The sequence below is a fragment of the Varanus komodoensis genome, unplaced genomic scaffold (genome assembly GCF_004798865.1).
Source record: "Varanus komodoensis strain SLA01 unplaced genomic scaffold, ASM479886v1 scaffold10, whole genome shotgun sequence".
Taxonomy (NCBI): Eukaryota; Metazoa; Chordata; class Lepidosauria; order Squamata; family Varanidae; genus Varanus; species Varanus komodoensis.
The window spans coordinates 15,642,419-15,668,218 of record NW_025335269.1 but is presented as its reverse complement, the minus strand read 5'-3'; the positions used below and the strand labels follow the sequence as shown (position 1 = coordinate 15,668,218).

The following is a 25,800-nucleotide window of genomic DNA, read 5'->3' as shown; positions in this document are numbered from 1 at the left end:
AAAGAAAAATCTTTGACACAGTGCTAGAGTGACAGGAAAAGCTGCATCTGCTGGACTTCTGCCAACCGCACAACTTAATAAAAGGCAGTGGAGGAATACCTTAGATGGCAGAATCAAGGGCTCTGCTTGCTAAGTGAGTAAATAAAACTCTCAAACACTCCTCTTTTAGAAAAGATACTGAAAATGTGCTGCTGTTGTTGTTACTACTTTTCTGCCTGTCTTTCTGTAAAGGTATTCAAGGTAGTTTATATCAGTTAAATGACTACATTATAGTAAAAGGAATCCAAGTCAAATTTTAGTAGACAAAACTGCACTGAGAGTGCAATCCTGTATATGCTTAAGATAGAAAAGGCCCTAAAACTCCCAGAATCCCTTCAGCCAGCCATGCTGATTGGGGCATGCTGGGAATTGTAGGACTTTTTTGCTGCCTCAGCATGTATAGGGTTGCTTCCTAAATCTTGTAGATTTCTCTTTGCTGTGCTGAATGTGTTGATTTGCAGCCATGCAAACATAGGGTAATCACTTTCAAAACTGTCCTATGCTACATCTTTCACTCTCCCATCCCCTGGCTTAGAGTTGAGGAGAGGTCACAGGTTGCTTCTGGATGAGCCTCCAAATTCAGACCTGTGATTTTCGGCAAGACATAGATAATTTACTACAGATAAATTAACTGTGAACATTTTGCCTCCAGCATTCCAAGGTACTGCCTTAGCCAGCACTATTGGAATTCAGCGTAAAAACCTTAATTCCCTTCTCTTCTCCCCATCAACACACAGTGCTGGTCAATATCAGAAGAATTAGGTGGTTTTTATGTAATTCTCTCTGTCTAGCAGGATGTGAAGTAGAGGAGGAAATACAAGATAAGGAAACACTGTTGATGGGCAGTGCTTCCTAAAATGCTTTCTGTAACCTTGATCACCAAATTGCCCTGAGCACAATTTGACCTTTAGCTCTACTCTGGCTAAGAAAACCTCTTCTGATACTGACAAAGAAAAATGTGCCAGCTTCCTGTTTGGAGGGAACCCACTCCCTACATTTCAAGCAAGGAGTTGCCTTTTTGCTGAACACACAGTGATTCATACGGGCATTATTACTGATACAAAAATAGAAGAGTTCCTTGGTACCTTAAAGAACAACATGTCTATTGCCATGCAAACCATTTTTCTACCTCACACTATGTTTGTAAAGAAGTTAAGGTGAGGTCTTCCAGCCACAGTATGCCCAGAGGATGGCCTCCATCACCCTGCTCTTCCAGGCAAATCAGCGCAAAACTACACTCTTTACTATGCTAAAGTGGCCGGCAAAGGAGGAGATACTTATAAAATGAATGTGTGACTGGCAGATAGAAGTCTATGAAGGCTTTTGCAAAGTTTCTTGCCTATCTTCTCAAACTTGTACTATGAAAGCATGTCTTCTGCTGAGTTCGGTATACGATTTCCACTCTCCTATGTTGCTAGTGTTTTGAAATGCAAGCAGGATGTTCTGTTAATGCAGCCTTTTGATAGCTCTGCTGAAGGAAGTGGCATGTGTGAAATCCTGTATTTCCGGAGATTACATCAGTGATCAGGGTGGAATGCAAATGTTCCTTAAAGAAGAGTATGTGTTGCACACTCTTATGTGGACTGGCAGCCCAGTGTTTTATGCAGTTCATAAGCTGCGTCTTTTCATAGAGCTCTGTTATCATATAGGAGGCCTGGTGATGGCAAAGGAAGAAAAGTTAACAAAGGAAGGATTTGCCGTGGAGGAATGCCTGGGGTTTAGCAGCAAGCGTCTATGGCCAAAAGGCCGCATGCATCAAGGAGCAACATGGATACATCTGGATGTGTATCTGTGGTTTCCATGGCAGCTACTTAGCTCAGTAGGCTTTCCAGATTTCTGTTTAAATCCAGGCATGTGAACAGTTATAGTGAAAAGAGTCAGCCTTTTACCCCTCCCACTCATCCCCACCCAAGTGAAGTTGTTAATAGCACGGCTATAGAAGACTAATCTCAGTGATCTCTGAGGCTGGTGGTTATCCATATACCTACCCCCAAGAGATATGTCAGGAGTATGTACCGTACATGAACACCATCTTATTTCTAGAGGTGTGCACCAACTCCCAGGTTCAACTTGGGCCCTGATTTGGAACTTCAGCAAATTTGGTTCGTATCTATAGGGAGCTTTGGGCCTCCCACTGAAATCATGGCAGATCTAGAAAATGGCTGTAGCTTTTCTTATCTTGGTCAGAATTAGATATCACAGAGAAGCCAGTTAGGAGGAGGAAATGCCTGCCAAATTCCAGAGTAATAGGTGTAGGACCTGTGTGTGCATGCAAACTATTTGCCTTTCTATTTTGATGTTTGCTTGCTTTGAGACTCAGTAGCATTGCATTCCATTAATCCTAATCAATTAACTAATTATTGCACTAATAGTTTATTTAATTTTTAGTATTTGGGGGATTATTAGTCTCTTTTTAATGTAACTCATTCCTCTTTCACAATTACTAAACTCCTGATTTTTTGTTGTTAGCAGGGCAGTCTGAAAGGCAATTTAAGCAGTTTAGCTTCCTCTGATGAGATTAACAATTGCAGGGCATTGTTTCATCCTCACAGATAGAGTATTGACAGGCTTTACTAAATATTAACAATTTTTATGCTGATTTAAAAAAAAACAACATTTGGTGTTTCCTAAGACAGAACATGCTTCTTTACATATATATGAAATCATTCATGAACTGTCCAGTTAATAAATTGCTTGTTTGCACGTATCTTTTAAAGATGTATGGTTGGTGCCATTCAATGGGATTGCTGCCTGTTAAACAGAGGCCTATGAGAAGTGACACTTGTGAAGGTCATGGCCTACCATCCTATTGCCATTAGGGTAAAAGAAACGAAAGAGGCTTTTTTTTTACCTCTCACCCATTCTAAAAGCCTTTGTTCACTAGACTGGCCTCTGGCTGAGTTGTGCCAGTAGGACTAGGATGGAGAAAGAGAGCTCCTGGCCTTCTCCTCTCCTGTCCCACCAATCATCAGCCATCCTCCCTTTCCATCCTCATATGAGGTCCCAACATCAACTTGGAAAAGGAGCTGCCATGGACTTTCTGTGCAGCTGGACTGGGAACATAATGCCCACACTCTTTGTTATGGCGGGCAGGGGGAGCCAGCCATATCCTGGGGCTGCTGTAGTCCAAGGGATTTGTTATTTAAAGAGAGAAATCTCATTTTGAACTTGCTTCTTTACCTAAACCATAGTTAAGACTGGAGATTTTACTCTAACATGGATCAGTGTACCCAACCCAAAACAACCCTTCCAACAAAAAAGACTCTTCTATGATAAAACATGGGACTGCAGGTGGCTCAGTGGTTTAAACAGCTGTGCTGCTGGGCTGGTAGATTGAAAGGTCGCCGGTTCGAATCTGCACAATGGAGTGAGTTCCCATTGCTCTGTCCCAGCTCCTGCCAACCTTGCAGTTCGAAAGCATGCAAATGCAAGTAGATAAAAAGGCACAACTTTGGTGGGCAGGTAACAGCGTTCCGTGCACTTCGGTGTTTAGTCATGCCGGCCACAGGACCACGGAGACTGTCTGCAGACAAGCGCTGGCTCCCTCGGCTAGGAAATGGAGATGAGCACCTCCCCTTAGAGTCAGGCATGACTGGACGTAACGTCAAGGGGAAACCTTTTCCTTTACCTTGTGGTAAAACGTATCTTCATTTCAACAGCATAAGGGAGGCTATTGTTTTCTTGAAAAGATCTCTTCATATAGAAACTACAGGTTGTTATTAATTCAAGAATACATGCTTAACTCTTTGGCTGGTGTGCAAACTGTGCCACTCAAAAGCTGTGTCCATGATCTAATTGCCACCCCCATTATACTATTCTTCCCCATGCTAGCATGTATCCAAACTTCCAAATACTTTGGAATGAAAATGAAAGGCACAACAGCTCAGACTGGCATCTGTGAAAACCATTGCAGGCAGATAGCTGTACAGGGACCTGTTGATTCCAAGGATGTTATTTCAGGCAGCGCTGTGCTTCTCTGCAGCTAGAAAATGGCAGGAAATCATGACAACAACAGAGGTGATAGAGGGATGGGAACTGTAGAAGCAAGGCAGGAAAATGACACATCTGTTACTAGGCAGAGAAGAAAGTGGAAGCTGCAGATGCCCCTAGAGTGGCTGCTCTTTTAAGGGAACTCCAAGGTAGTTGAATACCAAGACAGTGGAAACCATAATCCTGAGTTTGGGCATCATGAGAAACCATAGTGGTAAGCAGAGATCTGTTTCTTATGGTTTCTAAAGACTAAATGTACCATGCTGAAATATAACAACCCAACAGTCAACCCAACAGTTAAAAAAAACAGTACTATGATGCCATGCTAACCCGATCAGTGTGTTGATAGCTTGTTCTTTGTGTAAAGCTTTCCCGGAAGAGAATGGAACATGTTTGGTTGCTGTGCTGCAGGTTTAACTCAGCTTCTTTACAAAGAAGGAAATCTTTGATGTCACTGTAGCAGACTTTGTCTATAAGCCTTGCAGGGTCTCAGTAGCACAGTCACTGGAAGCAGCAGCAGTTTGGTCCTTGGCAGCCATGCTTCGGCAAGGCTGCCAGCCACTGAGAAGCATGCCTGTGATTCAGCAGCTCCCCTTTGATCCACATTTCTAGCTGATGGACTGAACAAACATTTTTGTTGCAGCTGGATGCAACCACAAAAAACTTAATTTCAAATGAGGATCACTGTCATAATTACTCAGGGTTCTAATATCTCAAGAACTTCGAGTTACATGAACAAGCAGTTCCCAAGCCAATCTAATGCATCTTGGAGACTTTATAGCCTTCCATGAAGCCTTCTAGGGGCATATTCAGATACAGGGCTATTTCAGCATTCTGTATATAGTGAAAACTCTTAAGAACATAACATTTTTTCACATTCAGATGCTGTAATTTCCTACTTTTTTGTATGCCATACATCATGAAAATTTAGCCCAGCAACAGCAAAATCGTGAGTGCTAATTCCCAAATACGATACTTTACATGAGGCCAGCCAAAAGAGACAATCTAGCTGGTGAAGACATTTTTCTTGGTTTTTGAAACTTAAAGATACAGCAAGAGCATAAACATTAGAAGGAATGGACAGCATTTGGAAGAAAAGAGGAATCAAGATGATCTTGGCTTGCAAGTTGGCAGGGCAATGCAATCCAGTGTGGCCTCCCCCTTTGACCTCAGAGGATCATGGGCATGCAATCTAGAGTGGAAGGAACATGGAGAAGACCATCTCTGTGCTTCTCCCACCTTGCAGAAAACTTGGCCAGTTTTGGTCAGCAATGTATCTTGTCCTGGAGCACAAGAGGGACAGGTTGATGCACTACTGGAGTACCATGTATCATGATATTCTCCCCTCTCTTTCTCTTCCCACAAACACCAGAAAATTCCAGCTCTGAAGTTGCGCTTGCAACCTCAGAGCTGCAGCCAGCATGATTCTTTCTATGCTAGCTGTAAGAATGGAGAGAGGGCATTCCTAGGCTCTATTTAGCAGCCATAGGATTGAGCCTTGAGTAATTTTACATTGGAAAATAACTTTTAAATCTGCATTTGATTTCTCTTCTTCATTCTATTCCACATTAATGACCTTTACAGAAGTCTTCAGTCTTATGAAAGATACTCCATGGCACTTTCTAATTTAAAGCTTTTTAGAGCTTCACCGTCTAAATTCAGTACACTGTACACCAACAATAAGGAAGTAAATAAGACAAAGAGATACAGCAGATGTATAGCTGAATAATGGATTCCTTTAGATCTGGCTATTAAAGAATGTTTCCCTGTTACCCTTTGGTATATACTTTTAAATGTTGAAATCGTAGTAATAATACTGAAATGGGGGATATTGGAGTAATCCATAACAGATTCAAATGAGGTCATATTTCTGGTGAATCTGACCTGCGTATTTCAGGCTTTTTCCAGAGCTGTGTGGATTCTGCAGACATGTAGAACCTTTTTTTAAACTTTCCAAAATGTTATGGAGTTCAGTTGTAGAAAATGTGAAAAACTGTACTAACTGAAAATACACATTTCTCCTCATAGGCCAAAGTATGAAAATGTGTTTTGGAGGGATTTGCACATTGTCAGAAGTGCTAATTTACACAAGTATATGTGCACATTTGGAAAGTGGAAAAAATCCAATTCCTTCAATGGGTGGGTGATGGAATGACAACTGACAGTACATGAAATGCAGACAGAACAGATTTAACAGCAAAGTACTTTCCTACTTTCCACAGGTTTATACCTGTATCTCAAATTCTTCTTTTTAAAACATAAACAACTGCTATATCCATCAGCATTTTGCTCATAATTATAACTTGGGATTCTTTCCTTCCATTTCTTGGTAACCATTTACATGGTCTAAAATAAGATTCTAAGGCCATCAGAATGGAGAACTATCTTCTTTGCCTTAAGTTACTCCATGAAGTTAGAGTAAGTGTTCCCTGCACACTAATAAACAAAATTGTTTTTTCTAGTTACAGTATCATTTGCACCTCATTTCATTTTGTTCTGTTATAAAATGACTTGCTTTAGAAAGCCTTTATTTCTGAATATTGATCAATTTTTGTTCATTCATGTTTCTGACACTTTGAAAAAGTAACCATAATTAATTTTAATTAAAATCAACGAACTGCAACAAATCCAGGATAGTATTATACTACCCTGGATTTAAAATCACTACTTTTAGTTCATTTAGAATGTTTATGGTTTCCACTATATGTATCTTCAAAAGAACTACTTGAGATTGTCACCAAAATAAGTAAATAAGGAAGGAGGAGGAGGAGGAGAATTGCATTATAATTATACCTGCCCTCCTTCCTCTTGGAAAGAACTTAAGGCAGCTCACGTATCTCCTCTCCATTTTATCCTTATGACAGCAGCCATGTGAGGCTGAGAGTCGGTGACTGGTCACCCAGTGAGCTCCACGGCTGAGTGGGAACTAGAACTTCAGTCTCCCAGGTCCACAGCCTAGCACTCCAATCACTGCAGCCACTGACTCTGTGTAATGATGAGGATAGACGAGAATAAGTAACAAGAGAGCAGATAAATTGTTCCCTAGTGAAGAATGAAAACTAAGCCCACAGTAAGTTCTTGAACGAGGATACATTGTTTTTTTAGGGGTATACTGCCCACTTGCTGACCATGGTTTTGCAGGTCTATACACTTTTCTGCTCGTTCTTCATCCACCCACAAACGCCTGCTTTCCTGGTTAAAGAAAACTATGACTACAGCTATGATGTCAACCTATGATATCATTATAGCTCATGCTAACCATAGTTCACTGTCAAACCAGGATTAGATCCTTGCCAAAATTCCCTCTCCTGCTTTTAAGCTTCCCCTTGGTAGGAAGAGCAACTGCCCCATGTTTCAAAAGCCATAGGCTTAATTCTTTCAAGCTGCACCTGCATGTTCTATGAAAAGATCTGTTCTCTCAGCTGCTTGAGTGGAAAAATTCATTTCAGTGTTTCCCGACTGATTCATAATTCAGAGCAGCAGTTCCTGACAGCAATATACTTCGTATCCCTGGATGCTATGTTGAAAGGATTATGAGCACAGGCCTTACAGCTATGTACATTTCAGATGTTTCATCAGCCCCCTTGGGGTGACTTGTTCGAGTGGGGGGAAAGAAGGCCCATTCTTTTCAGAGTCTAAAAATCTTGTTAGGCTCCCTGTGCAGTAAAGATAATGCATTAATTTCTTTGCATTAGTACAAAAATGTAGCGGTAAATTCCCCCTGCATCAAAGCCTCTTCCTCTGTTCTCTGGAAAGGTTGCTTTATATTACTTATCTCTCAAGAGGTTGAGAGAGGCATCTTGCATCCATGTGACTATGAACAACTCATAATTCTTTCATTCATCTAGGAGTGCAGAGTTTATCACTGGCCATTTGTGCTGCTTTAAATTATGAAGCTCGCAGGACATTTAGATGAGATGAGATGGGACAACTTTTTTAATGTATAAATTGATTTGCAGTCCATTTTGGTGGACACACAAGATCTCTGGAAACAGAGTAGAGATGAATATGGCTTTCCTGCTCCCGCTGATCATTCATTCTTATAGCTTTGTATTCCCTACCCCTTTAGCAATTCATTTTCTTCTGAAATTAAAAAAATCCCTCCTAAACAACAGCTTATTGTTTAGGGAGAGAACTCTTTAGGATTGTATTTTTCCTTATGCTCAATATAGAGGAACTGTGCACCCTGACTAGGGCCTCTGTGTTCCATAGACATATTGATAATATTTCATCTAAGGGCTAGGTTGGCCAAAACCCAAGTATTTCCTCATAGTTTGACCTTTACCCTCTTGCATTTATTCCCAAGACCTTTATTGTACCATATAACTCCACGCCTAGCTCTTTATGTTGTACCATGCAACTTTCTCCAAATCTGGCCTCTTGCTCCATTATTATTTTCTCTTCTTCTTTCCAATGTTCTTGCCTCATTGTTTAGGAGGTGGGTGGGGCAAGTTTTGCCTTCATGTTTCACTCTTTGTCTTGGATGAAACACAAGTAGTTAGAGCTCCAGTTTCCTGGGGTTACTAAGTTGCTCAAAAGTGTAGGCTCCTTGGATGCAAGTATGGGCCACTCTATGTTTTAGCACTATCCTGATACTTCAACTCAAGCATTCGTTTTAGTTCTGGAAGGAACAGCACAGGGAAGTTGTCAGAAATGCTGTGAAGGCTCGGGTTGATTGTAGAAGGGTAGGCACTACATTCTGTACCTGCTTCCTCAATTGAAAAGATTAAAAGATGTATAACTGTGGAAACAAAACCTGCCTGATCGCCATTTCAACACCCAGGCAACAAACTCTTTGAATTTGCTAATCTAGAACCCTGGTAGAAAACGTGATCCAAATCCCAAAGCATTTCCACCTCTTAGAGTGATCAACAAGTTGCCAAGGTCCAGGGCATCAGTGGCCAGAGTTTTGGCAGAGGCACCAGGACCTAAGGCAGAACAGAGTCCAATCACGGTCCAAAATGTGGTAGTTCAGTCATAGTCAAGAAGCAGGCCAAAGTCAGGAATCGGGAGCATGTGTTAGAGCCCAACAAAACTGAACCAAAGGTCTAGAATGGAGAAGACAAAGCAGAGCAAGAACCACAGGCATGATCAGGAATTGGGTACCAGGTAAGGCAGGCAGGATTCAGGGATAGTTGAAGGTGAGGTAAGGCAACAAAGCAGGATACAATAAGGCAAAGGTGAGGCACCAAAACATGCTACAGCTAGTATAAAGACCTGTGTTGCTGAGGCAGCCTCTGAAGGGAAGAGTTTGCTCTTATATAGCTCTTCCTCCAGTTCTCCCAGCTGGTGCTCATCTGGAGGTTGGGAGCCCCAGCAAGACCTGGGCCTGATCCTGCAATCACTACAGTGGCCATTCGGATTCTGGCCACCAGATGGAGCTCTGGAGCTGCCCAGATCCTGACACAAGTTCAGAACCAACCCAGATTACTTTTTGTTTGGATGGCGATAGCTAATTATCTTTTAAGGTACTCCTGGAATTCTGTATATGCAGCAAGATGTCACTTTAGGGTCAAGGAAGCACCGTGATTTTTCTTTTCTATCCTCAGGCAGGAAGTATTGTTCTCTTTATTTCTCTTTATTTTGATCCATTCTGGGTCTCATTTTTGAGCCACTGAATCCTTTTTACCCTTTGCTTTGCATCCTAATACGCTTGGAACAGGTATCATGTCCCAGTTTTGAGAACAACCCCAGGGTCTAACTGGCTTCTAATACTGCTCCTTGCAAGACTTTTCTAGCATGATTACCCTCTCCATGCTGTCACGTATTGAATGTTTTTGCCTAGAGAGATCCACTTTCCTTATGTACTGAGTGAGAAAGCTTTATTTATTTATTTAACTTATAGTCTGCGTTAATTAGTCCAAAGGACTCTCTAAGCAAATTACAAAAAAACCGAAAACAGTGAGAGATGTTACAATAAGAAAAATACGTCCCACTAACTATGGAAACAAAGCCAGCCTGACTGCCATTTCAACACCCAGTCAACAAACTCTTTCTTTGAATATGCTAATCCAGAACTTTGGTGGAAAACTTGACCCAATCCTGAAGCATTCCCACCTCCTAAAGTGATCAACGGGTTTCCAAGGACCAGGACTCTGAACCCCCATCCTCAGAGAGGAGGCTCCAGAGTTAATGGTCCAGGGAGAACACTTGGCTACGGAAAGGTATCATGAGCTTCTACTTCCCTAGGACTCGGTTCTGCAGAAAGACCTGAGGGTCAGCCCCCTTGAATTCAAAGGCGATTGCATTGCCCTCCTCAAACTCTGAGGACTCAAGACATAGGATACTACTATGACACCTCTACTCCCACATCACTGCAACCTGCAATTCCAAAATAGATCAGGCTGTTGAGACAAAATCTCAAGCATCATGGAGGTGGGACCAACCAACCTTAATCTAGAAATACCACTGCAATCTTTCTTTGATGCTTGTTGAAATGATGTATAGCTAGCCCTTTTACCTTTCACCCGTACCCTTACTTGGAGTTTTCTGTAGTGCTGATATCTTTGTTTTATGACCCCCAAAACCTGACCCAACTTGAGCCCTGCCCAAGATCTAATCCATAGCCGAGCCCTCCTACACAAGCCACATCAAGGAGTGTTGGAAACCATGGCTTGAAGTGGTACAAAATGCTGTCCAATCTGTGTGACCACCCAGGCAGCTGAGGGGGAGGGGGGGAGGCAGTGATCAAGCCAAGAGCCCACTGTATTGTTAAATAGCTGCTCATGGTATTGAGCTGAGTGTAGCTCATTTGAATTGCATTGGAATTCTAAGGTGGGTTCCCATTTCTAAGCCTGGCCATCCAAGGTCTGGTTTTGAACCAGATGATGGTGGCTACAGGTCCTTGATAATGATTATGACTCCACCCAGTCTCCTCATCAGCACCTATCCAAGAACCTTTCTCTTGCATGGTTTACACACACCCTACCCCATCCCCATAGGCTATGTGTGGTTTACAAGAGATTAACTGCAGCCTGTTATCTATATTTTGGTTCAGGCTTTTGCCCATATTAAAAAATTGGACTAAAATTAAGAAACTTGAAGGTGGTCTGGGCCCAAAACATTTTTCTTGCAGTTTGAAATCAATCAGGAAGTGCAATCCTCTGGAGTCATTTTAACCTGAAGCCAGGTATTTCCCCAAATATTCTCTGTTCTCCCCCCTCCCCTATAAAATGAGAGCAAAGGATCTACATTCTAATAATTAGCACAACTCTTGCGGTTGAGCTTCCTTAAGCTGTTAAATTGGATTTTAGGACTTTTGCTTTTCTGCCTCCTAACCTGCAGCAAATACAGATTCATAAAGAAGACTTAGGCTGTGTTTATTATTTTAAATTACTTTTGAAATTTCTGTATGTTTTTCAAGACCAATATCTTTCCAAAGCAGCATATAATAAAAAACTTAGCACCATGAAACAATGGTGTGATAAAACATATGCCAGTTAATAAGACATATACCAGTACCATATGATACTGAAACCCTATACCAGTTAAACATCATCTACTATTCTAATCAGCTGAAAGAGCAGCAGGGGAACTAAACAGCTGAGTGGTCCATTAAAAAGTACTAAATATTACGCAAGAGTGTTAATTAAACCACCTCTAAATTATACATGAATTGAAATTAGACTACCTTCTAGGTTCATATAAGAGAAAATGAAGTCAGGAGCAAATATATTTCACTAGGGAGGGAGCTCTATAAATGTGAAGCCACCATTAACAGGACATTAAACCATGGATTAGTAATACTATGGTTAGGTGTTACATGATTTCGCATTACACACACAAGTCTTAGGCTTCTGCGCTCCCCCTTCCCTCTTTATAGAATCTTTTGCTTCTGCTTTAAGTTAACTGCAGTTTACCATTGGATTCAAAGCCTACATTGTGCTTACTCTTAAATATGGTCTATTGAATCAAGCCAGCTTCATAAACCTCAGTTTGAAGTTGGCTTGTTTCAGTAAAACCATACTTGAGATTGGTGTTAGCCTGGCCTTGGATATAACATTGGCTCTGTCTGCTTGAAAAAATATTGTTGCATTACATTTATATCCCACTTTTCTTCTTTTTGCAAGGAATCCAAGGCAGCTTAACAACGGTCTCCTTTACTCCATTTTATCCTCACAGTATCAGCTTTTTGAGGTGCATGTTAGGCTAAGAGCCAGTGACTGGCCCAAAGTAACCCAGTGAACTTCATGGTTAAGTGGGGACTAGAACCTGGATCTCCCAAGCCTCAATCTAAGACTGTAATCACACTAGCTTCCAGCCTTCTCATAATCATGCTGGAGAAGAGGAGAGGGCATAATGCTAAATTATCATTTAAAGTGTCATTCAAACTGTGTACAGAAGAGTGAGTATAAAAAAGTCAAGTTGAAGGAATATCTAAATATGAAAAACAGATCCTAGACACTGGGATAATCCATGGCAAGCCTGAGTGGGAAGTGTGAGGGTGTTTCTACATCCTTTCTCTGGAAGCATTATAAAGTCCATTGTTGGGGGTGTTTTCCACTGTTGTGCTATTGATCCTAGGCTGAAACGGCAGAGAAGGTGCTTGCGGTCTTCCTTCAGTTCCTGCCTTACAGTTTGCCAGTGACTCTTTCCAAATGGGGTCAGCTAGTCAAACCTCTCTCCTTCTCTTAGAAAGTATAGATGGTGCCTGGCCTTCAGAAGTGTCACATCCTACTTGGAAGTACAGGCAGTCCCTGAATTATGAACCCATAGATCCAAACAAACTGCCACAAAGCCTATTATTTAAGGAAAAAAAATGCAGGAAATCATTATCACCACAGAGGAAGCAAAGGGGGAGAAATGGAGGCCTTCAAAGCATGCCTTCCTGCCCTGCCCATCTGGGGAGGGAAAACTCTCCGGCATTTCTTTGCTGTAGAGAGGAGGAACTGGTGAGTTTGGGCAGGGGAGCCTAGAGATATTCACAATTTTTCCACTTGTCCTGCATCCCTAACCCCAGCAAATGTGGAGGGCCAACTATATATGCTCTAGCCTGCATACAAATTGAACAAGAAACGGAACTTGTTAGTTACGCAGAAACTGTCTGTACATGGAAAGGCTGCAATGGTGGCCCACGAGAAAAAATCAGGAGTCCTTTTAGCTGCTTCAATATGGGAATAATGTACTGCAGGGCATATTGGTGGCATCCCTGACATTCTGAGCAAATCTTAATGAAAAATTATTTGGTTGCCTCTTAGACATTCAGAAAAAGATTCTGGTTGTGGTACAGCCTTCCTGGTCTTAGAGTGGACTGGAGCTGGATGCACATATGTTTGAATGCTTCTCCATATTAAAAACTCTCAGCATGTAGAAAATTAGAACGTCTGACCGTAAGCAAAGGAAACGTTCAACACATAAGTTCCCAGCTGCATTCTGAAATAATTCTAGGTTTGTTCACTCACTGAGTGTGATACCAACTTAAATTCAGTTTCCCAGAAATCTCAGCTTGCCTTCATTATGTGTGTTCCTAGTTATTTTTGAGATATCCTTGAATGTGTGCAAGTTATGCCTGCTATAATTAAGTTTTTCAGTGGTTCTGTGTTGCACCTTGTTACATGAATAGTAAAACCAGACCAAGTTATGCCAAATGATTTCTGCAAATCATGAGATTTCCTTAGTGTAGAATCTGGGTTTCATGAGTGCAGGGTGCAAACAATCCTGGAAATCACATCAAGTGTGATGGATATTTTCCCTAATTGTGCTCATGTTAAAGTATTATCTAGAGACAGATTGCAGAGTATATCAGTCCTTCTGTTATCACCTGAGCATGTGTGTGTTCACTAACTGCACCTATATTCTTTTAGGGTGGCAGGACACGATGTATGCAAGAGGTGTGCCCCATTCTTTCATGTCCCCAGCATCTCAGTCACACGCCTTCTGGACAGTGTTGTCCAAAATGTTTAGGTGAGTGGTTGTTTTCTGAGGCATCTTGTATATTATGTACAGTTCTCATTTTTGAGGATGCTTATGCAAATTTATATTGTACTCTTAAAGATAAAACTATAGACATAAAAGTGAAAAAGAATATGTCAATCTAACATGGATTATTGTGATAAAAATAACCATTGCATCATCATATTGTCTTCATATTATTATTAGAATTTTAACAATTTAACAGTAAGTTACCACTTTTCTTTATCAAGAGTGAGCCCAATTTTTTTTTCATGTGTATTGAGTTTTTGAAAATTATGAAAGGCATCATGGACTAAATCCAGATTTGAGTACATGCAGCTGGAAACAGGCATCCATGCAACCTCCTCCTCTCTCCAGACTCTCCAGCGCTCTGAAAGTGCTATTTGAGGGGTTGGGAGAATCTGCCGAATAGGGTGTGCTGTGGTGTGGGATGCGGAGGAGGAGGATGCTTGGAAATTGGGCAGAAGCAGTATTGGAAATATTGGGGAATGGGAGCCATGGGCTGAAAGCACTGCAGACAGGCTCTCTGCCCTCAGGATCCAGGCCTCCGGGCTTCTCTCCTACTGTAATGCAACCTACTCAGATGCAGATCCCACCGAGTTAAGTGTGTCTTTCTCCCAGTTAGACAGGTATAGATTGCAGCTCTAATGCGTTAGATTAGCAGATCCTCACCCAGCTCTTTGTACATTATTTGTGCCGTGAATCCAAGTAATATCTTTGAGGTCAGTCACCAAATCCATAGTGCATGAAGAAGTCTGGTCAGATAAATTATGGAAGTACTAATTACCTGAATTATAATTATATTCTATCTAGAGAACAACACTTGAACACAATCCTTATCTTCAACCTTCTCCTCATCACATGGATAAACTTATATATTCAGTCATTCACTGCCCAATAGGGTGGCAAAGGTTGGATAAGAATCTAGCTCTCTTGCACTCGTGGGACTTCTTTCCCATGTTTGGCCCTGACCGGGAAGTGGACCAAGCTGAGATCCAGCTCTGGAATGCTAGTGGATTCTTTGTGCAAGACATGCAAATCACATCATTATTTGTGCAAAATACACGAAGTCCTCAAGACATATGTGTGCAAGCAGAACTCCACTTGAACTCACTTCTTGCCAGCACCCACACAAACGCTGGGTGTAAGGTAGAAACGGGAAGAGACAAAGCAGGCCAGCATGTGGGGAGGGGAAGAAATTTGATGGATTCCCATCACGAAACTGAATTCCTTGCACTGCCCAGTCTTAAGGCAGAAGCTGCTGTCCACATAGAACATGTGCTAAGGAGCCAGCTTTATTGCACAGGCAACCCACTCAAGAGTTTTGGTTTTAAGAATGTAGCAGTGCACTATTTGAAAGGCGTTCCTGCTGTTTGCCCAGTCCAAGGGCAGCGCTGTAAGCCCTGCTCTGTTGCAAGAGATCTAGCAGCACATCTTCTGCATTCTACAGTGGCTCCGCCTGGGGTGGCAAAATGCCGGGCTTCTAGATGTATCTGCAATCTAAATTGGAACTGGAATGATTAAAAATGGGTTTTGGGAAGACCCGACCGAGCACCAAACAAGAGGTTTGGTTAGTGAATAAATGAGATAACTCATTTATTGTTTCCAGCCTTGCCAGACCAATATAATGTGTCTTTATGCAGTGCACAGCAATGCAAAGGATGTGTTGTCCCATATGGGATTTCTGAACATCTTGAACTGATTTGCATGGGACAGCCTTGACGTTCAGTGGGGTTTTTCATATCCTGCAAGACTTGGCTGGCATGCCATAAAAGTTGTACTGAATTATCTTCTGGGCTGGTGCACATCATCACATAGTGATTACTGCTTTCTAACTCAAAACCTTACATCAAGGAGATTGTTCTGCAGCATGTGCTGAGCCGCTTTAAAGTCATATGCTTGTTGGAAGGATTGACTTTATCATTGCAGGTGGGGAGCATCTGAATGTCTGTTCACAGCAGATGGGATTTGTTAAAGGGACACTGCCTCTGAATTAAAGTGCCCCAAAACATTACAGTGAAACTCTGATAGCCCGAGTACTCTCCTTATGCCAGGCACGTAGGCACATGTACTGATGTGCTCACATTTATCAGCTTTGTCAGGCATATAAAATGTTGCAATGCACTCCGAGAATCCATTTAGATGTGAAGCCATATAGACATGTGTGAATAAATAAGAGCTCTGCACAGGTGCCCCTTTATCTTCTGTGTCGGGGAATCCTCCAAATACACAGGCCATTTGTACATATATCACATTCTGTGACACTGAGCAATTTTGAATAATCTACAAATGTACATAGCCATATGTATTTGTTTTTCATTCTAGAAGATGAAGGCTAAGCCCAATTCTTTAGCCCCTGAATGCAGTTCTGCATATCTAAGTTGATACCTTCAGCTTCTCAAGCATCCCCCTTTCAGGCGTCCATGTGTACATGTGCTACCATTAGAAAGCTCTCCAACTTCCCTAGCACTGCCACCTCCTTCCCTGCTATCTGTTTGTCTCATCATGTGGCTGAGAGAGGACGGATAGTAAAATGCATGCCTTCTCTGAAGAATCTGGCTTTTATTAGGAGTCATTTTAGATAACAGCATCTACAGTCCCGACAAAGGAAACATTTTGTCACAAAACACACAGTCAGCTGGCCTAATTCACTGCTACAAGATGTGGTGACAGCACCATCTTAGGTAACTTTATAGATTTGTTTGAGCCCCTTTCAGCTGGCTGAGGCATGCTGGGAGTTGTGGGTCTTTTTTCTGCACAAATATGCCTGTGATTTTGCCCCTAAGCTGTTAATCTTAATAGCTATACACTATAATTCAGATGCAGTCCACTATGAGAGGCTGAGAAAACTCGACATGTTCAGCCTTGAGTCGAGACTACAAAGGGGTATGATAACACTCTCCAAGTACTTCAAAGGCTGTCACAAAGAAGGAGAAGACCTTTTTTCACTCATCTCTGAGTGTTGCACACAGAACAATGAAGCTGCAGCACACCAGATTCAGAATAGACACCAGGAAAACTTCCACACTGTCAGAGCAGCACAACAGTGGAACCAGTTGCCTAGAGAGGTGGTGGGTTCTCCCACACTAGAGATATTCAAGGCGAAACTGGAAAGTCATCTGAGTAGGATGGTGTGACTTGGCATCCTGCACCAGCAGCGGGTTGGACTCAGTGACCTCCTTGACCCCTTTTGACACTGCTGTTTTATAAATCTATTCCATGTGTCTCTGAATGCCAGTTGCTAGAAAACAACAGTGGGACTACTGCTAAGTCCTGCTTATGGGTCTCCCGTGGGCATTTGGTGGCCATGGAGTAGTGGTACAACTAGGTCACTTTAGGCCCTAGACTTAAAGCCTTGCAGGATCAGAGGTGCTTAGGATAGCCACTGTTAGGAAAACCTCCCTGAAATGAATTAAAACATAACAATGCAGCTACAGTTGGGGTGCATATGAACCTCTGTTTTGTGACATTAAGCCCCGCTACCTTTGTTGGCGGTGTAGCCCCCTGTCAACTCACCATGCCTTTCTTGTTCGTATCCAGGACAGAGGAAAGTGTTTGATCTCCCATTTGGAAGCTGCCTGTTTCGCAGTGATGTTTACGACAATGGAGCCTCCTTCATGTATGACAATTGTACAAAGTGTGCATGCAGGGTGAGTCAGTAATACACCATCTGTGAAGATAATATTTTTAGGGTGCAGTACTGATGTTCTGATAGTTCAAAAGTTAGCATACTCGCTTCTCCAGATTTTCTGTGGTTCACATATGGGGGTTATACACCATTAGCAGAATTTGAAACATTCATTACTTTGCATCATTATTCTTAAAAGAAGTAGCCTGTTCAAGTTTCTTCCTCTGATACTGAACATGGTTCCCTCCCTCCCCTCTGGCTGGCTGGCTGTCTTTCTTTCTTGTTCACTTGGAGTTCTCTTCTCCGCCTCTGAGGCAGATGGTTTCTAAAACCTTCTCCCACTACACTAGGAAAATGCCCTTACCCAGTACACATTCCCATTCTCTGACTCACAGAGGCACACAGAGTAGAGTCCCATACTCACAGGCTATCCTAAACAGTCAAGAATAAATAGAATAGCACATTTTTGTGCCTTCCTGTGGAAATGGGCCTTTGAGACAGCAGATACAGCTGATGTGAATCACTTCTGCACACTGCCTCATCTTTCATTTGCAAGAAACCAGCTCTGTCTGTTTCTCAGATTATTACAGAGCCCCCTTCCATGCAAATAGCAGTGGGCTAATCATTCCCCATTATGAGGACTACCAGCCCTACTCTGATTATGCTGCCTTTGACTTCTGCCATGACTTTAGAAGCCCAGCTGGAAACCAACCCCTTTGTAACAACTGTTAAGACTGATACGACCAAACCAAGCAAGTCCCACAACCCCACTGCTGGGACCAGAGGACAAAAACAAAAATGCACATGAGGTCAAGTTGGATGCCAAGCCAAGGACAATGCCTGCACCAAGACAAACACCATTGGTAACAGTGGGCCACAATCTCACTTCAGGTGCTGACTCCAGTTCTGAAAGAATTGCAACTCACATGGGATCATGACAACCCTGGTAATGATCACCGAATCAAGTTGACCTCGGGGCAGATCCAAGGAGTGCACCATACCAGCCTGCTGCTTGGAATTATTCCCCATGTTAGGACAGATCACCAAATACCAAGTCACCTCACCAGCTTCCTTAGCTTCTTTGGAACTTTTCTCTAGAATTGCTATACCTTGGAATGTCCACAAAAATCCAAAGGAAAATTTCTGCCTTACTACAGTAGAACCTTCATACCCATGCCTGAAACTGAGGATAATAGCAAACACTATATGATAGATACTATATACAGTACATTTCTTTTTTTCACAATTTCATTCATTCTTACCTCCGTATGCAATATTTTTCTTTCCCTATTAAAGCAAGAAGCACGGGAAGCACTTTACCACCTCTCTTTGGCACTTTTCGGCACTTTACGACTTCCCTTTCAGCCAAAGTCAACTGCAAATGCAGTTAATGAGCCAGCAGGTACGAGTATGGCGGTCCTGCTGTAATATGAAGAAAGTTCCCCACTGCAGTTAGACCATTCCTCACAGTGGTATTGTGACTATATGGACAGAAATGTCCATTGTTACCTTTTTTCCTTTCATCACTGTCACTCTCCTCACCATGCAGAATGCTCAGAAGCAACTCTTACCCAAGTACGTGGTGTTCAAACCATCTGATATACAGCTACTACAAACTGCCATGGTACCCAAATTACTACACACTCTCTGTCCTCCTCTTCTGACCTACTTCTTCCAGGACAAAGCCCTGTCAAAACCCCCCAGAGCAGATGCTACTCATTGTCACAGCCCAACTTCAACAGCTTCAGGAATGAAAACACCACTGGTTACTATACTGGAAATGCCTGGCAGCTTCTGTTTTAAGCTGGTAGTTCTCTTCAGGATGGAACCTAGAAGGCTTTGATGTCCTCACTAGAGTCTACGATGGGACACCAAAACTCTCATTCCATTGGACAATGTCAGGCCACGTGAAGAACAGTTCCTTTCATGACTATCCTTACAGATTGGGACCAAGGCCCACCAATCCAGGTCACTGATCCTGTTTTTAAGAGGCTGCTATCAAATTTGACTCCCCCAGTAGCCAACCCTGTCCTCCTAACATTCATGTACATCCTCAAACAGTTGTGGTTGAAACCTTCTGTGGTCCCTCCTTCATGTAGAAAGATCAAAAACTGATGCAAGCTTCAAGATGAAGGTTGTTCCTTTCTTTTTAAGGACCCAACTCCTGATTCTATAAATGTGAAAGCATCCTATTCCAAGACTAAACAATAACTTCACTAGAAGTAGCCAACAGCTTCTGTGAGAAAAAATGGTGGTCTTCTTTGACTGTATTCTGAAGGAGGTGAAAAGCTTAGCTCTGATTTTTCACACCGAGGCACATAAACTTACTGGCCAGGAAATCAGCACAGTTTGTCATCTGACTACAGTTTCAAAGTGACGACAACACCAGAAACTTTTCACATGTCTTTCAAACCTTTTGGGCATTGGACCTCACATCTTCAGATGATCTGTTCAAAATACCACATACAGTTGTCTTCTGTATCAAGAAGCAGGGCAAAATGAAAGTATTCCAGCCTCTTAGTGTCTACTCTGAACTTTTAGGATCTTGCCACATTTCCATCAGCATCAGAACCTGGGCAGATGCAGATGCTGACCAGGCAGCTTTCTCTACAGAAAGAAAAACAGCTCCCCATTCAGTTTGTCTCTTGCCTTTTAGTTTCCCATGCGTGTGAGTCACAGAGAACACAAAGAAGGAGGACAGTCTGCTTTCCAGTAACTGGTTCTTTAAGTGGTTATCTGTGAACCCACATGGCCTCTGCCTCCTTGCTTGGGTGCCTTGTCTTCTTTCATCTCTTTGCTGCTGCAGAGTTGGAGCTGATAGGAGCACGAGAACAATGTCTGGAGTGTGTGTAGAGCAGGTGGGCAGGGTCCCCACCTATACTCTCCGGTGTAACCACGATGGTTGGTTGCAACAGGCAAATTCAGCTTTAAAACATAACAGGCTGTGCCTCATTCTAAAACTAAATTTGGTCCTTTGAGGCTCTTGTTATCTTGGTGGCTACTGCAGCGAATTGGGGATAGCAGTGGCCATTCTTCAAGCTAGGAATGGAGGGGTGAGGGCCATATGAGGCTTACATGTAGGCCAGCCCTGATCTGATCCCAGCAGTAGTGGCATAAAGTGGCTGCTCCAAATGCCTCCAGTTAGATGGAGGGAATACGATCATCACCCACCTGCAGTTTCTCCCTTCTTTCTCTCCATGCAGGATTCTACCGTGGTGTGTAAAAAGAAATGTGCCCCCCCTGGGGATTGCCTGAAAGCCAGAGAACAGTGCTGCAAGGAGTGCGTCTCGTATGTGCCTTCTGAGGAGACCAAAGTGTGCAAGTTTGGCAGCAAGATCTTCCGGGTAAGAGCCCTTAGAACTGCCTCACGGTCACCGTCGCAGTTATCAGCCTGCAGTGCACTCCAAATTGCATTTTTTACTTTTTAGCTAAATCCACACAGTGCCAGGAGGCCCCCGCATAAGACATACGGCTGCAGCAGCCCTTGCAGGCTGATTCCTTTCCCCTTGGGCAGGCAACCGAGCCACTGCCCCTTGCTGTAAAAGCCATACATGGATGTGATTCATTTTCTCCAGCAGATTCTTGATCTCCATGGAAAAGGTGGTTCTCTGCAGCCTGCAGTCAGCAGCACAGCCAAAGGGGAACCCCTCCTCCCATCCCCACCCCCAAGTGAGCCAATGGAGCGTCATTTGCTTTTCTGGATATGATTCAGTCCATAGCTGTAAGTACAGACAGTGCTTCATGGACTGGGAAGCCGTGTGGTAATAATCTACTCCTGCCCTCCACCCACACAAGGTCATTGGGGATTCCCTCCAAAACACTTCCCATATTATTGGGCACTTGTTTGTTTTTTCAAGTGGTGCGGGATTTCTTTCTCTCCCCAAACTCTCTGTTGGAACTGATTTCTGTCGCTGTGCAGACCATCTGTGTGTTGAGAGATCCTGGGATCAGATGAAATGTCAAATCCCTTATGGAAACAGTATTTACCCAGCCAATGCTGCTTTTCATTAATTTGCATCTCCCCCCCACCCCATTGCACAAAGCTGCACAAAGCTGCAATGTATGTAGGTCCTGGAAGCCCTGTTTACAGTAAATTGAAAGCGTCTACTATTTATTCAGTTGCTGCTCACAAACAGAAGAAGTATTATGCTCCCTACTAATTGTTCCATGTAACAAACAGCCTCCCTTTCTCTCTCATGCTCTCTCTCTCTGTTTCTTATGAAAGAGAACATGTGCATTTAATGCAGAGGTACTGAGCATCTTTCAACCCAAGAATTCCATTTTGGAGAAACTGCTGTCTTCCTGTTCTGATAGGCTGGACTGAAGGCCAGAGGGACAGGTTTGAAGGCAAATGGACTATGGCTATATACAAGCACATCATATTTTACTTTAGCATTGTCATTGTCAGTAAGAGGGCATCCCAAAATTAATAGAAAAGGAAAAAAAAAACTGTGAAAGAGGTATAAAGCCACCAAACAATCAGTGGCTGGGGACAAAAATTACCCCGATGTGTGTGGTTATCTTGGGAACTTGATGGTCTGGATCTGTGGGCTCCTATCTTCCCCACTGATCTAGTGAAAGAGAAGAGGTGATCTTGTGGTGATCCAAAAAGGTGTACCCAAGGATGGATTTTTTAAATGGAATAGCAGAATAACAAGCCAATTCCACCCCTTTTGAAAGGACCCCCCATTTCACCTGGTGTGAAGCTGCTATACAAGAGACTCTATTCTAAACCTGATGGCACCTGGACTCTTCCCAGGTGTATAGGACAAGTCAGACGGATCTTTGGATTCAAGCTATTATTCCACAGAACATGACACCAAAATAATATTTCTTAAACAAAATCACTGTCCAGGTATTAGTCACAGCTCAGCCTAGACTCTCACAGTGGCTGACTCAAAGGAAATGAGAATGAAATCCAGCCCTGTTATTTTCTAATGCCATTCAGTAGGGTGACAAGTCCCCCTGAGCCCACTGGGATTTTTGTCTGAGTGCACAGTATTATAGTGTTAGCTGATGCTTTTTCTCAATTGTGTTAGTTTCATAGATTATCTTTGTATAATGTATAAATGTTTAGATCTGCTATGAATTAATTTTACTAGGTGTCCACCACTAGTTCTTAAAGGAGGGCTTGGCTAGTTTTTTAAGGGAATTACAGAGTGATTTGAGGGTGATCTGGGACCCAGAAATGAAGTCCTTGTTTGTGTGTGTGTGTGTGTGTGTGTGTGCGCGTGGTGAGATGCCACAGTCATTTTCACATTCTCCTGTGCCTTCCGGTCTCCTAGTACATCATAAATAATCCTAACTTTAAAAATCATTTTTGTATTGGGCAAAATTCTATTTTGTTTTTTAAAGATTCGCAAGTACCATTTTAAAAACGTTTACTTACTATTTCAGTAATTTCTTACCTGCCCTTCAAGTTTGTAGTCTTCACAAAATTTGGGCTACTACTGGAGCAACTGTGGCTCCTGTGCTAATGGCAATCTACATTTTTCATTTATAAAAATACTATGCAAAGAGGCAGAGTGCCCTCACAAGAAAAAAGCTGAGGCAAGCACTTCAAATAATAGTTCTCAAAGACCGTTACAAGTTGAAGACAATTCTGACTTATGGAGAACAGTCCACTGGGAAATTCTCCTGTGAAAGCCATCTTAACATGAATGAATCCTATACAGGAGAACTGGAGCAGGTCCGTGTTCATTAATGGCAGGGGGAGGTGTACCATTGGAAATTCCTGCTTCTGCCAGTAGCCTTGGGACAGCTCTGTGAATAAGTGGCAAGAAGTAAAAATTGACTGGGTTCAGACAACACAGTAACCCAGTAGTTAAATATGGGTTGTTGTTGTTGAAGAGTGGGCTGTTCAAGCATGCGTTAATGCATTGTAACAATCAACCCATGAAGAGGCCCATCATTTACTGTTGGTTATGAACTAAGCGTTGTTTATCATGGTTTGTTATCCTATCATAGTTCAGATGACCTCATAACCTGCGGTTCAGTGGCTACCCATACTCCTCCCTTGATGTAGGTTAGTGTGTTTTCTGAATCTAGTTGATCCCTACACACTTTAGTGCATGTGCCTATATATAAAAAAAGATCCTAGAAAATGTGTTCTGTCACTATAGACGTTCTCACACAGGAAGTGAGAACTTTTCTTAAAAAAGGAAATAGGGAGTTGCAGACTAGGATAGACAACTGTGAAGTTCATTGAGAAAAGACCCCTTCTGTTAATATTTGACGTAATTAAAGGTGTGCTGTTATTTGCAATCAAAGGCATAGTGTTTCCTGACAAGAGAATGTGTCTAAATGTGGAGACTAGTCAGGAGTTCAGTGAGTGGAAGACATAAAGCAGAATCCCATGGGCCACCCTGCTTCTGCTGCATTCTCAGGATTGACTTCTTGTGCAATGTGGCTTTTGTGCTTCTGAGCGAAACTTAGAGACAAGCGGAAGCACTGGTTCCTGGAACTGGACAGATCGGTGGAGCTCCTTTCTGCAAGCTCCACTGACTAATCTGGAAAGAAATGCTTCCACTTGTTTGGAATTAATTTAGAAGCATTAACACCATGCTGCATAATTAGTTGTCCGCGGTGCAATAAGAGACAATTTATGAGGCAATTTTGTCTCATAAAAGGTCAATTAGAAGAAAAATAAAAATAGTAGTAAAATGTTATTGTGTGATCATAAATTGTCACAACATAAAATGAAATAGTTAAATAAAACAGATTCAATAAAATAAAGAACTGCTTTATAGAAAAATTAAGACGGTTCTCAAATATTGTTAACATCAGTGATATGAATTAGACCATTTTGGCAGATTTTTTTAAAAATATGCCTTACTCCATTTCCTGACATCTCTGTGGTGCCCACAGAGCCATAACACTGCTTTGTTCCTATCTGTCTCATCTTCATTTCATTCCAGTAAATCAAAAACTTCCATATGCTGGCAGTAAAAGGAGTAGTGTGGAATTGTTGGTGGGCGAGAGAATACTTTAAGAACCCCATTTGGCACATGGGATCTATAAGGAAGTGAGCCAGGGCATTACTAAAGCAACACTTCAGAATCGGAGAGCCTTGGAGGGTGGGGAGGAGAGATACAGTCTAATATATCGATACCTGCTAGAATTTAGGTCTCTATCTGTTCTAAACATTTTCAGATGTGTAGTAGATCGGGTGTCTGCCTTAGCACTGCAAGTAATCTGAATTTGAATTCAATATTAAGTACATTCCAAGGTTAAGGCAGAACGATGCCACATCTGGGAATAAATGCTCAGTGTCCTGACATCTTAATCAGGTACTTTCTCATGCAATAATTTAAACATGCCAATCACAGTGGCTGTACAGAATCAGATTTTTCTAATTAGGTCATCTCAAATGAGACAATCACGATACCAGGCAATTGCACCTCAGATGTTTTTCAGGAGAAAATGCAACTAATCAAGTTGTTGATAGGAAATTCTAATGTCTCTTCATTAAGCGTGGAACACTACTCTCCTATCTGGAAAGGCTAGAATGAAAAATTACCCCTGATGAGTTTCCATCCTTAATCCAACTAGGTGGAGCTGGACACTTCGTAACTGGTTTAGACTAAACAATGACATAACTCCAATAGGAAGATCAGCACTTTCCCCCTTGCAGAACAGAATGATGCATTGCTGGAACAGCTTTCTCCTCCTGCCCCAGCTGATGGCTGTGTCATGTTCTCCCTTTTGCAGGATGGAGAGATGTGGTCCTCTGTTAACTGCACCATCTGTGCTTGTACAAAAGGCAAAACAGAGTGCCGCAAGAAGCAGTGCATTCCAGTCAGCAGCTGTCCTCATGTGAGTGTCACAATGAGTGTGCTCTCCCATTCTCCCTCCCTCCTTCCCTCCCTCCCTCTTTCTTTCTCCTGGTTATAATGGATGCAGCGTTTCAACAGAAAGCTTGGCCAACCTGCGGAAAAGGAGAACCATAATGAAACTCCTGGTTCTGTGACAGAGTAAAATTTCCAGAGTAGTTTTTCTTTATTGTTTTTTCTTCATTCTTCCACTTTCTTCTCAGTGTTTCTCTCCTGTCTAGTGATTTTTCTAGCTCGTTTTTGCATCAGTCATTTCTCTCTTCCATGCTTAGAACCTGTCTTCATTAGATGTACTGTGCCATAGGCATGTGAATGTGTCTAATAAGTCTCCTTAAAACTGTTTGGAGCTGAGAATGTGGAGGTTCTCAGATTATACAGTATCTCATTTGGAAGCACTTT

The 25,800-nt window shown here is 42.3% G+C and overlaps 1 protein-coding gene across 1 annotated transcript in view; it reads left to right on the top strand.

Annotated features, from left to right (window-relative positions):
- The window catches only part of BMPER (BMP binding endothelial regulator), a 187,664-nt gene that overhangs the window by 70,713 nt on the left and 91,151 nt on the right, over window positions 1–25,800 (top strand). Inside the window, exons 7-10 of the mRNA XM_044419150.1 lie at window positions 13,833–13,932; window positions 17,482–17,591; window positions 20,773–20,913; window positions 25,280–25,384. Of these exons, the coding sequence (XP_044275085.1) occupies window positions 13,833–13,932; window positions 17,482–17,591; window positions 20,773–20,913; window positions 25,280–25,384 (456 nt within the window). The remainder of the gene's footprint in view (window positions 1–13,832; window positions 13,933–17,481; window positions 17,592–20,772; window positions 20,914–25,279; window positions 25,385–25,800) is intronic.